This window comes from Muntiacus reevesi, chromosome 20, assembly GCF_963930625.1.
Source record: "Muntiacus reevesi chromosome 20, mMunRee1.1, whole genome shotgun sequence".
NCBI lineage: Eukaryota > Metazoa > Chordata > Mammalia > Artiodactyla > Cervidae > Muntiacus > Muntiacus reevesi.
Window position 1 is genome coordinate 37094470 of NC_089268.1, and position 14736 is coordinate 37109205.

The 14736-nt window shown below is 42.0% G+C and overlaps 1 protein-coding gene across 1 annotated transcript in view; it reads right to left on the reverse strand.

The window, feature by feature from the left end:
• The window catches only part of LOC136151242 (uncharacterized), a 389476-nt gene that overhangs the window by 285115 nt on the left and 89625 nt on the right, over nt 1-14736 (reverse strand). The window contains exon 3 of the mRNA XM_065912186.1: nt 6476-6519. Coding sequence (XP_065768258.1) covers nt 6476-6519 — 44 coding nt within the window. The remainder of the gene's footprint in view (nt 1-6475; nt 6520-14736) is intronic.

Here is a 14736-nt window from a genome sequence, read left to right on the forward strand (position 1 = left end):
CACACATCCCAGACCCTGGACTGTACTCAGCTTGGATGACTTTGGTTAATCAGAAGATATTTATTTTTCTTGGACAATTTTGGTTAATCAGAAGATAATTATTTTTCAAGTTATTTTTATAGTTTGATTTTTTTCCAGAGGTCACACAGCAACACTTCTTTTCATGAAGATGCTAAAACACATGATCTTTTTTTTTTTTAAGTCTCTTGCAACAGGTCTTTATCAATGAAAATAGGCCACAGTACCTAGTCAGATGTGTTCTATAAAAGAGTTTTCATTGCCCTGTGTTTACCTGTCCCATATACTTCATAATTCAAACCAGATGTACTATTCCAGTTATGCTACATAAAAGGCTTTATTATAAACAATATTTTAAGTCACTAAGTTAGTATCAAAGCCAGATCAGTATTACTAAATTGGAAAGACATTTCTCATGGGGAGAAAAATGTTCCTTAAAAATGGTGCGGAGTTCAAACAGATATTTATACACCTGTGTCCTTAGCATTATTCCCAACAGCCAAAAGGTTTCAGAAACCCTCTTACCCCATTGACAAATGGGAAAACAAAGTGTGGTATACACATACGATGGAATATTATCCATTCTTATAAATGAAGGACATTCTGATACGTGTTACACCATAGATGAGCCGTAAGAACACTCTGCTAAATGAAGTCAAGTCACAGAAAGGAAAATACTGTATGATTCCATTCAGAGGTCTTTAGAATAGCCAAATTCATAGAAACAAAGTAGACAGGTGATCACCAGGGCCCCCGGGGTAGGTCAGCATGGGGAGTAAAGTGTCTAAAGGGTAAGGAGTTTAAGATGAAAAGTTCTGCAGATGGATGGTGGCGATGGTTGCACAACAATATGAGCACTTAATACCAGTGAACTGTACACACAGCTTCCTTAAATGATAAATTTTATGCATATTCTACCACCAAAACATTATTATTGAGCACCTACCACACATACAAAGGAAAAAGAGAAGCAGGCAGGTACCAGTGAATGTGGACTAAAAAAACAGTTCATCCAGGTAATTCTAAGCAAGACAGACTGTAAGGAGCTACCAACACTGCCTTGTCTTTCTAAAAGAGCTCCCTTTTCCTTTGTTTACGCTTCATTATGAAAGAATAAAAATTAACCTCCCAAAAAATTAAAGGGAAAACTAATCAAACTCATATTCCAAGTCTCAGTCATATAACCTGTAAGTTCTGTTGGGAACTTTGGTATTTTCAGCAAAGTAGCAAGAGCAAAAATTACAGGATCCAAACCTACCATCTCACAATGGAACTTGAGCCATCCATAATCTTTAATGTCAAAGCAGGGCCTGATATATTTCACTTACGTTAATCCCATTAAGATCTAACTTTGTTATCCCTTTTACGTGAAAATACATTTAATTAGATCAGAGGGACGAAGAGGCAGTCTGGTTCTGCCACTTTGCTATCCGTTTTTCTCAGGATGTATGGATCTCAGGATGTATGGACGTGATATGAATATGAAAAGAACTATTTGCTTCTGGTATTTCATTTTGTTTTCTTTTTTTCATTCTCTTTACCTTCCCTTGGAGCCTTCCTTATTGAACTGTTCTATTACCTGCTACCATAGCACTTTTAAGGGGAGAGAGTTCTTCGAAAGTAAGGAAGAACAAATATTTTTCATTTCTCCCACATCCCTCATGACACCTTCAGTTAACAGAAGTTTCAAAAAAAGAGCCCTTCGGTAACGAGTCCTGAGAAGTCAGCCTGCTCCAGGTCTGACCATCTATTTCTTCTGAAACACTAAATTAAAGCTAATGGGGCAAATTATCTTTCTCCCTAAAAAACAGAAACATACATCATTAACTTGACCTAGGGACTAAGGATAAATACAAAATGCTTAAGGGATTTCATAGGCAGAAAGAAGGACAAGACAACTGACAGGCCTGTACTGGCTGTGATAACACAGATGTCTTGCTCAGGAGGTTACATTTTTGCAATAAACAGAAAACAGAAGTTAGTGTGATAACTGTTGAATCTGGGGAGTACTAGAAACCAGGATGATGAAAATCAACTCATGGGAAGTCTCTAGCAGGTCTCTATAACTCAATTCATGTGTCTGCATGAAACAATCTCTACTTGGAAGAGTCAACACCTGGGCACTTGTGTACTCATCTGATTTAGTATGATCTAGAAAGAAACACAAAAAGTTTCAATAAATTTGAATTATTTTTTCTGATTCTTCAAAGGTAAGGTATTTATTTCATTCTGGTAAAAGTTCTGCTGGAACTAAAAACAGGTGGCATATGCATATCCGGTAACAAAGCTGCGAGTTTGCATATCAACAGAAAACAGAAATTTTCTAATCACAAAAATCATACATTGTAACCACATGAAAACTCACTCTTTCAACTGCTTAGTGAGAAGCATTATTTAAAAGGTCTAAGAATCATCTTCAAGGCCAATACCTCCATATCCTGCAGGGTAGTGATGGGTACACAAAATGGCTGGGGAAATACATAAAAGTTTATTTTCCTAAAAGATATGTTAAATAATAGCCCACCGACTAATCAAGTTTTAAACCTCTGCTGTCAATTAAGAACAAATAAATTCCTGAATTGATTACATTTTTCTCCCATCTTGAACAATGGAACTGGGTCTTTATTTCTGCCACATCTGCCATCAGCAAGGAGAAGGAAAGGGCATGAAATCAAATAAGCGTTGGCATCAAGAAAAGCTTACCTCCTTCCCGTATTTTTTAATTGGAAAAATAAAATTTGTTTTCCAGTAAGATAGTTCATTTAAAAAAAAAAAAAGATCTGTTTCTACTCAAGGCTAGAGTTCTATTTATTTTTAAAATGAGGCACAGGAAACCTCCCAAGTGCAACTCAGATTTACATCTGGCTAATCCTCCAAATGTGACCCACCAAGTTCATGCTGTTTATTGCTAATGAGTTCTGTGATTTTTGGATAACACGTGTGAGAGATAGCAAATTAACTACTGCTAGTCAGCAGCAAGCAAGCAAGAGATGTCTTGGGAAGCTAGTGTGAGCAAATCCTGCCAGTCAATTTCTCATCGCACTTGCCAGAAATTTGGTGGAGGGACGGGATAAAGCCTGCCAAGAAAAATCAGTGGTGGAACTTGTTTCCCTTTCCTTTTTCCATGGAATATTTCAACACTCAAATACAAATACAGCTCAATCTTTCCTTTCGGTTAACTTTGCGACTGTAAGGAAGGCTCTGGCTGCACGGATAACTTAGAGAAACTGAAATACCTCACGCTGCAAAATCAGTCCCTCTGAGTTCCTTCCCCGGAGCCATAAAGAGAATCACAGACGTGAGAGGGGTTATCATCTACATCCTATAGGAACAGCGTCCTCCAGCACAGGTACAGTTGAGTCGACAAAGTTCAGTCAAATCCCCTCACCTAGAACAAACTGGCCAAAGATGTTGTGCAGAAGAGCAGCACCAGCTGAAAATAAAAAAGTTAGACAGGCAGAAAAACACTTGCCCAAATCAGGCCACTAATAGTTTAAGACTCAGTTTGAAGGCCATTTACTCTTTTGAAGGGTAAGACCCCTTGGAAGTATACTTGCAGGATCTCTTATCTTCTTTCTCATCTGAATCCCAAACCAAACCTAGTGGTTCTGAATCAGGGCTGCAATTAGCATCACCTGGAAAGCCTTCAAACCAGTGTGGCGCTGGGAACCTTCCCATTCGCGTCCCTCCACTCCCTACCCCCAACTCAGTTGAAACCGGAAACTCCTGAGTTCAGGGCAGGTGACTGGTGTTTCTTAAAAGCCTCCTAGGTTGAGTCCACTACACAACCTGAAGATGAAAACCACAGCTTTAGAAGTTGTTGCCCACCCCACCCCCCCCAAAAGAAGCTAGTTTCTCTACCAATTCCACTCAAAGACATTACAGCTCTAATTTCCTCTAATTTCACCCAGGCTGTCCTGTTGCAAAAAGTTGTAGTCATTACTTCCACCGCCTGCTACCATGCACGCTTCCTAATGTGGAAGCAGGCTGAATCTGAAGCTCTCCACAGCTAGAGGTGGGAGCATGCTTGGAACCGGGCCTAGGAGGCCATGAAACCCCAAACGCCATCTTGGTGATTGAAAAGGAGATACAAACTATTGGGTGTAAAATACTCAAGGATGTATACACAGGGCATTGTCAATATGTTGTAATAACTAAATGGAAAGTTAACTTTAAAAGAGTCTATTAATATTTAATAAAATGAAAAGCAAAACTCCCATTTCTCTCTACCTGCACACCACTTCCGACGCCAAATATGCAGGCTTTCCCACACCAAGCAATTTTCCAATTCTCGACAGTCACGGAGTGGATGTCCTATACTTTCATTCAATTCTGACCCTAACTGCCCCAAATTAACACAGGCCTCACTGGTGTAGGCCTCTGGCCTACAATACTGCTCGCTCCCCACTGCAGACGCCAATTTCAAGTTCAGGTTGGAGCCTGGGGTCCCACGACGCCTCCTTCATGCTTCACAATTTACTAGAACAGCTCACACAGCTCAAGAAAACAGTTCACTCACCGGACTGGTGGTTTATGGTCAAGGACACAACCCATGTACAGACAGCCAAATGGACAGAGGTACAGGGCAGGGTGCGTGAAGCTTCCACTTCTGTGTCCAGGACGCCAACCTCCCTCCACCACCACATACTCAAGGGAGCCGCTCACCAACCACCACCCGCACCTCCACCCCCACCCATAGGCTTCTTCGAGGGCGGTCTCCTTACGTAAGCACGTAACCACGTAACCACGTAAAGCAGGGTTGATTGCATCATTGGCCACAGGTGCTGCACTCAACCTCCAGGCACACTGCCCTTCCTGGCGGCCAGGGGGCGGGGCTAAAAGTACCAATTCCCAAAGAGAAGGTTGGTTCCCCTGCCAACCTACCTCCATATTGCAGGGCTTTCCAAAATTATCACCTCATTAACATAAACTCAGCAGTGGTTTAATGGGGCTTTTTTCCAATAACAAAAGATGGTCTTTTCACCTTCTCCACTCCAGAGCTCTATCTGGTCATTTGGACAATAACCAAATATTAGAATAAAAGACGCTCCTATTGCTCATCTCTTAGGAAATCACATGGGGTTTAGGAGTTCTAGCCAAGAGCTAGGAACAAAGGCCAAAAAATATATCTTATTATATCACAGTATTCGGGGTATAAGTGCACCATCTTAGGTATTCTGAGGGTCTCAGGATATGCCTTCAAAGCCCAAATAGTTGTGTGTACTACCATGTGTAAAATAGGTATCTGGCGAGAAGCTGCCATATGATATGCCCAGCTTGGTGCTCTGTGATGACTCAGAGGGGTGGAGTGGGGTAGGGGAAGGAGGCTCAAGAGGGAGATGATATATGTATAATTATGGCTGATTTGCATTGTTGTATGGCAGAAACCAACATAATATTGTAAAGCAATTTTCCTCCAGTTAAGAAGTAAATTGTTTAAAAATAGATTGTGTAGAGAGCACACAATTTTTATTTTCTTCGGGTGAGTGGGTAACATAACTCTACCAGATATTAGAATCACCTGGAGGGCTCCTTAACTGCCCCCACTGCCAAAGTTTCTGATCCAGCCCTTCCTGGGTAGAGCTCAACTATTTGCATTCCTAACAAATTTCCTGGTAATGCTAATGATGCTTGTCTCACTACACTTCTGGTACCTCCAAATATTTGAAATAACAAATATTTCTTTTTGCTCTTATTTTTTAATCTCCCCCCGTTTTACTGAGATACAATTAACATACAGTCTTGTGTAAGTTTTAACATGTACAGTATAATGATCTGACTTACATAACTGTGAAATGATTACAATAAGTTTATTTAACATCCTGTTAACACCCATCATCTCATATAGGAACCAAAAAATGGGAGAGAAAAAAACCATTGTTCATTGTAATAACTCTTGGGATCTACTTTGACAACTGGAAACTCTACCACACAGCAGTGCTAGCCATAGCACTCCTGTTCTATTTTATATCCCTAAGAGATTTGTTTTTCCAGTATCTGTCTACATAATAAGAATGCTGAACATTGACTAGATATGTGATATAAAGGAATTATTGCTAACAATTGTTTTAGGTGTTTTAGGTGTGAAAATAGTGTTGTGTTTATGTTTTTAAAAAAACAAAAGTTCTTATCTTTTAGAGATACATATTGAAAAAAAACTTTTAAACACTACAGATAGAGTTGACATCTGCCATGTACCCAGCCACCTTCCTCATGGGCAACCTTTGTCCTGAAGGGTTACAACATGCATGTATGAATGCATAAAAATAAAATCAAAAATGTGATAGAATAATAGTATAAACAAGAAACTTAAAGGAAAGCAAAATGGAAAAGAGATAAGGGAATAGTGACCATTAGGATCTTGAGGGCAGCCCAGAACTGAGCAAGAGGCAACAAGTAACCACCAAGGGAGTCAGGGATTTATCTGGAAAACTTCCCCATCCAGGATATCTCTTACCTGACCATGCTGGGTGTTGAGGCTTCTGTGGCCACCTGGGAGCACTGGGAGAGAAAAGGAAATTGAGTCAGAAGTTGTAAGAGTAAATGGAAGGAACACACAGCAGGGCAAGGTTTCAGAACACAGTTCCGTCTACCTTGAAGGTTCCTAGAGGAAAATTTGGAGAGTTGATTGTTTCTTAAACAATACCCCTAAGAACGGCCTCCGGCTTGACAGCTCTGGAGTCACGGCAAGGGCTCACTCTGGAGGGAGAAGCCGTCCTCCTACCAGGAGTAAAACTGGAAGCATCCAATAAGGCAAGGTTTTCAGCACCAGTTCTGCTGGTCCCTGGCTAAGGACCTAAGCCCGTCATTCCCTACTTCTGGACCCAGACTTCATTATCTGGAAAAGGAAGGGTTTTTAGATGTGATCCAGGGTGACTCCCAGAGCTGACAGGAGTCAGCTACACTAGTCCTGGGATCAGAAGAAAAGAGCGGTAACAGGAGTATACATGCTAGACCCTACAGAGTTCTTTTCTGTAGTTTATTTAACTGAACTTCTAAAACCCTTTAGTAAGGCAAAAATTGATGGCAACAGAAGGCTGTGGCCGAGAGTGCGCGGGGACTTGCGCAAGGTCACACAGCCAGCTGGAGCAAAGCCATAGATCTAAATCAGGAGCTGGCTGACCCCAAAGGGGAAGTTCTGCGCATACACCCTGGGTGATTTACCGAGCACCATCCTGCTGCTGGTAGCATCACATCAGAGCCACCGTGAACTCTGACCCCAGGACTTAAAAGACAGGCACGATTACCTCAAGGCTTAAGCTTGTTTTCTATGCCCAGACTTCTCTTTTCAAAAAAATCTGATATTTTGTGAAAATGTTCTTGACTATAAAATAATTGCCTAAGAGACTGCCCAGAAAAATGTCTATCTTCCTAATGTTTTTACTTCAAATTTTATATTTTCCTTTCTCTAATATTCCTTGTTTAAGAGAAAAACCCAGTTTATACCAGCAGGTTATGTCTGGATACAAGGAAGAAGCTGGGAGGTTTTGATCTCGCTTAAAATTTTTAGAGGCTACAGCCCCAAACTACTTATTTTCTCAGCACCTGGTTCCAAAAGCAAAGTTCTTGGCAAGTCATGAAAGATTCAACTATTTCACACCGTGGCTATTTTTTTTCAGGAGCAATAATTTTCTAGGGATTAGAAATCCGACATTCCTATTAGGCCAAGGCCGTGAAGCAGCTTCAGTGAGAGAATCCACTGCATAAAGCAACTGTCTGGCTCTCTGGGTCCAAGGTCATTCTTCTTTCCTTATAGGGATTCACCTAATTGGCTACGCACACTCGTCCAGTGAATCAGGTGGCAAGATAACCTATTAGATAGATCAGTGGTCTGATGTAGGACACAGCTGCTCTGCTCCCTCCAGGCTTAAAATAATTCAGCACTACCAGCCTCCCCCATCACATACAATTAATTTTATGAATAGATACATGGATACATAGACAGAAACATATTGATATAACTGAATCACTCTGCTGTACGCTTTGCTAACACCACACTGTAAATCTACTGTACTTCAATTAAAAACATAAATAAAAAAGCTTTTAAAATGTTTAAAAATTTTATGAAAGGGGAAAAAGAAGCATGGGTAAATAAAATGGCCGACACACACCACCCAGCAGGGGGAAAAAAAAAATGCGCACAAGACACTTGCTTCCCCAAGTGCTCACTGACCCCGAGGCGATAATAAGGGAGTTCTGCAAAGGCTGCAGTGAAAAGTATCCTACATTTAGCCAGCCCTAACCCCAATCCAAATTTGTCTCCCACTCCACAGCAGGAGGGCCTTACTAACTGGAATGTGCAGGTCACGTGGCCTGGAATATGTTTGGGCAGCACAAACCTCCAGAGTCCTGAATTACAGACACACACATGCACACCCCACTCAGATTTTTAGTTCTCACAACATCTAAATATGCACAATGAATGAAGTTTTAAAAATGAAAGGCTGTGTTTGTATGACAGTTAAAGAAATAAAAAAACAGATGAAGATGTTTTTTTAAGCACAAATTCCCCCCATCAGACCGGTGGTAATGATTCAAGATGGAAACAACAAAGACGCCTGCTGAAAAGGGACCCTCTAATCACATTAGCTTCTAGTTCTAAAGGAAGATGGTTGCTCTGAATTTCCCTTTATACATAGCAACTTCAAAAAAATTCCTATTTTCTTAGTACATCTTTATGTAGGAAAGCCTGCATGCCTTTGAAGCCTCAACACAAAACAAACAAGAGTCTTTACAAGTCCTGTCTGACCACCCAGGGAGAATCAAATAGTATTTTTTCTCCAGTAGGCCACCCCAGGATACCACGAATAACAAGGAAAAGGAGGAATTCATCATGTAACCAGGATGTATTTTTCTAGCGTCGTTATTACACTGTTTTAATCTAAATATTATGCTATAGTGCTCACTAGCAAAGCCAAAGGACATCTAATTATTCGTCTATTGAGCAGAAGTTTTATTGAAATAGCAGAAAATAGGTTAAAACCAAGGGAACAGCAGAGGGGAGGAAGATTAAGGAATTTTCTTCTCAAAATCCCAAGAACTGAGCAGGGATTTTTAAAGTGCTGATGTTCAGGATGGTAGGCTGGTGAAGCCAGGTGCCCAAGTGTTCCCTAGGACAGAAACCCTGGGATTAAAACTCTCAAGGGCTTAGACGGCAGGAAATTTGGGGGAGGGAGTTTCTTCCGCATCACACTGAAGAGCTTAGCTGCATGAAAGTATTTTAGAATCATAGGAAGGTCTCACCACCATAAACATCCTGCAATGCACTCTTTTAATCATGCCCAACCCTGCACAAAACCTCCACATGGGCCAAATAAAGACCAGATCCTGCAGCCAGACACTAGGGAGTCTCTCCTAACAGACTCAAATTGTCTTCCCAGGCTTGTTTTCTGTTACCACCCCTGGGGCTCAGGATGCTATGGGCCTTCTGCCATCCACCCCTCTTGTCCCTCCTATGTGCCGGGCACTTCCTCCCAGCCATGCCAAGGGGGATGGTCTTTTATTCACCTGCAATGTCCAGCCACCCTCATCTCTCTACTGACTCAACTTTCAAGACAGAAGGATGAAACTGGGGTTAAGATCCAAGAACCCTCCTGGATCCCAGCTCTGCCTCTAAACAGCCTGGTGGCTTTGGACAAGTGGCCTCATCTCACTCCCTGCCTCAGTTTCTCCATCTGCTAAGTGGGGGTGATAAAGCCTATCTCCACTGCTGTCAACTTTAAGTGAGACCAGGATGACAATCCATGGGCGCTCACTGACTCAGCATAACCTCCCTCCTCTAAAACTGAATGCCCCCCTTCCCTTACCCCCAAGCCTTCCTTAACACTTGCAGCCAAAAATAATCTCTCCCTTCTCTAAAGTCCCCTCTCAGTTAAACTCAGCTATGCTGGGTTCCTGGGCAGCCTCCAACTGCACTACTACTGCTCCCTTAAATGTCACCACACCTATCATACTACTGCTTTTTGGAGGAGGTGGGACTCATGTTTAATTCATGTTCACTTTCCTCCCACTCTCTTACATATAATTATATTATAATTGATTATAATCAATTATAGATTATAATTCTAGAAGCTCAGACTTCTAGAATGAACAGGACCCAGACAAAGCCTATTATTTATTCTATCGATAAGAAAACCAAATAGATGTATCACTGGTTAAGTATAATAATAAGTAAAACAGCAGGATCTTATTTACAATCTAACTGTATTCAGAACTTTTCAGATAAACAGCAGCTCTCCCCCCACTCCCAATGTATCTGATTCCTACATGACAAACTTGAATGGGTGGATGGATGGACAGATGGGCAAATGGACCTAAGGCCAGACCAACCAGTCATCAGCTACAGCATCCAAGATACTGTCAGCAATTCAGGGGACAGTGAGTTGACCCCCTGTGTAATGACCACCTCACCACTCAGGCTTTCTTCATCGACTGATGAGCTTTAAATGCCACCCATTTCTTTAAAGGGCTTCCCAGGTGGCATTAGCGCCTGCCAGTACAGGAGACATAAGAGACACGGGTTCAATCTCTGGGTCAGTAAGATCCCCTGGAGGAGGGCATGGCAACCCAGTTCAGTATTCTTGCCTGGAGAATCCCCATGGACAGAGGAGCCTGGCAGGCTACAGTCCACAGGGTCACAAAGAGTCAGACACGACTGAAATGACTTAGCGTGCATTTCTTTAAAATTCTTTATGATATCCAGATCAAGAAAATTCACCATGCAAAAGGATCTGAAATCGCATTCCTCATCGACAGCAGGATCTTATTTACAACCTAACTGTATTCAGAACTTTTCAGATAAACAGCAGCTCTCCCCCAGTTCCCACCCGATGTATCTGATTGACGCCACGACCTTTACCAAGAGCCAATCCCATGCAGCAGTCACACTTTTGTCCCCCAGGAAGCCCACAGACGGGCCATCCCCGTGAAGAGCTCACAGCTCAATGTCATTTCTTGCTCCTCTCCTCCATTCTGCCATCTCCATCTGTCCCTCCATTGATTCCGTGAAGTGCAATCCACAGAGATAATGAGAGGAATTATGGAAAGGCAGATTGCGGAGCACTTGGCAAACACTTAAGTCTGGAGGTTTGGGATATTTCTCTCCACATTTCCCTCCACTCTCCAAGGTTCAGGAAACGTGGTGATGCTCTCAGATGGTAGGAGGTTCCGAACTAAGATCTGGGGCATTGGAGGAATTTCCCAGAATGTCTACCCGAGGAGCCACAGGACTGACAGGAAGCAGCCTTGGAGAACATTCTGAAGTGTTACTGCACCATATTTTAAACTGCCCACCTCTCTCCATACCTCTTAGAACTTTTAAACTGACCAGAAGTGTGATGTGGGCAATAGACCAGATAGAAAATGTTGGTGTCGGATGGTTGGACCCAGAGATAAGATATGGAAGGCAAGTTCAGAGCAACTAAAGATAACACTCAAGGAAAACCGCCATAGCACTGAGGTATCACTGTCCTTTCCCTCATAAGGTTCTGGCTGCTCCAGGAGCAGATAAGGCAATTTGAGGAGGCCGTCCCTGTTGCAGAGGATCTACCTGAGATAAGGAAGGTGATGCTTCAAATGTCAGAATCTGTCTGTGAACTAATGAGAACCTACTGGATAGTTCAGGAAACTCTGCTCTGCTCTGTGGTGACCTAAATGGCAAGGAAGTGCAAAAAAAGACGGGTAGATGTATCCCTAGAGCTGATTCACTTTGCTGCACTAATACAACATGGCGTTGTACACTATACTCCAATAAAATTTTATATATATATATCTCAATAAACCCAACTAGAAAAAGAAAAGATGTCTCTGGACACTCCATCTAAACCAGCACTTTTGGCAACACTCCTACCCCCACATTCCGCTTTATTTCTTTATGACATTTATTATTACCTGACATTAAATTGTATCTTTTTTCATTTTCAATACCGCCTGTCAAAACAGAAGCTTCTTCAGGGCATGACTCTGTTTTCTTAGAGCCACCTCTGACACGAAATAGCTGGTGAATGAATATCTCTGAAATGAATAATTGAAATCCACTCTCCAGATCAGAAACCTGTTCGGGTAGACCCACGGTTACCAAGTTACCGACAACAATGGTTTCTCTCTCCCAATACAGCGGCGTGGGGTTTAACGTAACTCTCACTATGAACCTGCCTCTGTCCACTAATACCTGAGGGAAGTCAGCGATAAACACCGGAGCATGAAAGAGGTGTTTCTAGTAATTATACTGCGATAGCAGGTGTACAAAGGGCGTGTCGGAAAAACCAGAGTGTAGAGTCACTGTAACCTTAAAGCAAAAAGCAAAAAACCAAACCTGAGGAGGGACACCACTGACCACAGTCACTGGACTATTCCAGAAGCAGAGAGCACGATGTGCTTCTGGGAACAAATGGGCCTAGAACTGATGGACATCACCCCGCCTCAGGCAGTGAGAAACCATGATGGTGACATTTTCTTCCTGAGGCCACGAGGGTTCCACTGCCATTGGGAGTGGTGGACAAAGTTAAAGTCGCCCTGAGGAAAACTACACCTGGGACAGAGACGAAAATCAGGTCGGAGGCCTTTACTTGAGAAGAAAATGTGCTTGTCGACCAACACAGAAAGTAAAAAGGTTCTCACAGAAAAGAGCTCTATGAATCAAGTGAAAACGAATATGTTAAAAATAAGAGTGCCTTCCTAAAAATCACAGTAATTTTTGCCTGTAAGATCTTTATCAAGAATATAATCAAGTATATATCCTTCTGAAGATTTTCCTCCTATCATAAATCATCTTTTCTGAAAAAAACTAGAATCAGGGTAATTATTAACTCGCAGCATACAGGTTCGTCAGGTTTTTCGATTCTAAATCACTGTAACTTTTCACAAGCACCTGTGCACAGAGGAGAATTTCAGCTCAGTGGCAATCTACTACCTGAGAAATTTTCCTTCATTGTTCTTGCTACTTCTAAAATAAGTCAACAATGGAGGGAGAGGGATGGACTAGGAATTTGGGGTTGGTAGATGCAAATTATGACACATGGAATGGATAAATAACAAGGTCTTACTGTATGGCACAGGGAACTATATCCAATCTCCTGGGACAAATCATAATGGAAAATGATATTTTTAAAAAAGAACATATATATGTGTGTGTGTGCACGTGCGCGTATGTAAAATTGAGTCACTTTGCTATACAGCAGAGGCTAGTACAACACTGTAAATCAATTCTACTTTAATGAAAAAAATAACAATGAAACTACTGTACCCTGGATTCTAGTCTCTCTCTCTCCCCCAAACTGAGAAATCTTTCTCAACAAAACTACTTTAAATGAATACATTTTAAACCATAAGAAACCATCCTACTTCTGAAGTCTATATTCATTCTATGGACAGGATAATCTGTTGTACGCTTTCCCACTAAAAAGGAAAGAAAATGCAATATGCACATGAGAAAATGTTGTAGGTTTTCCCCATCTGCCCTCAGCTTCCTCACATATGAAAATGCTGAAATGAAAAGGGTTCCTTTCACCCTCCCTGAAATGGTCCCCAGACATGGGAAGGAAAAGAGTGGGAGCTTCACAGCCTAGAAGAGAAGCAGGCCCTGAAGAATCAGTTGAGGAAGGAAGTGAAAGAGGAAGCAAAGGCAGGGGGTTGGGCCCGACATAAAAGATGGAACAGGGTAGGCAGACAGCAAGGCCAAGGCAGGATTCTGCCACAAGTGACCTTTCACCGTCTAATCACACGGACCATCTCAGACACCTTCAGACCAGGGACCAGTTTCCTAACAGAAGGCCAGGACACTGCCGGAAGATCATGGGAACCATTTTTCCTTCTTCTTCAAGGGCGGCAGTAGCATCTGCCAAAATACATCCGCAACCCTCCCATCCATCTTTCCTCTCCCCACCTCTGAGCTCTCCTCTATCCATCAGGCTAAACAAACCCCGTCGCTCCCCGCTCTCGTCCCAGTTTCAATCATCACTGACAACGACATTTGTGTGGGTTTGTGGACATGTGGCCCCGTGCCAAACACTAAACAAATACACGGAAGTTAACAGACTCGGTCCCATCTTTGAGGAGCTTCCCAAAGAGAATGCTGTTGGCCAGAAAAAAAAAAAAAAACCTCTCGGTACACGTCCTTTTAACAGCAGATCTGTGGCTTTGGATACAAAGAACACACATTTTATAAGGCTCTGTAAATCAAAGTGAGCTCTCTCCCACCCAAGCACTGTCTGCCCGTATGAGCACAAAATGGATGTCTAAGCCATGAAACCAACTCTTTCCGAGGAATGTCTTCGTTCCTTCTCTTTTCAATGCACTGGAGTTGATGCTGCAAGCCTGAAATAGTATGATCTTGTTCGGGACACAGTCAACCAGGGTTCAGTGACTATCTGAACCATGCCTTACTTCCACACATTAAGTCATTATATCCCAAGATGATTATGGTGGACACATCACTGGGGAAGATGTTCAGGTGCAAAAAAAAAAAAAAGTTAAATGGAAAACAGAAAGGGGGCACAATGATGCCTGCATTTCCAAAGCAGAGAAATCTTCCTCTCAGTAAATGCATATGTTAAAAGCTATTTTTTTCCTCAAGACATTTCTGCTCTCATGCTTTTAAAACACCATGAGTGCTGAATGATCTTAGTCCAGAAAATAAAAATTTCTGGGATTTCTTATAGGGAAGTTCAAATGGTAAAAGAACATTTGATATTTTCAGTTTTCCTAAAGATCAGAAGGACT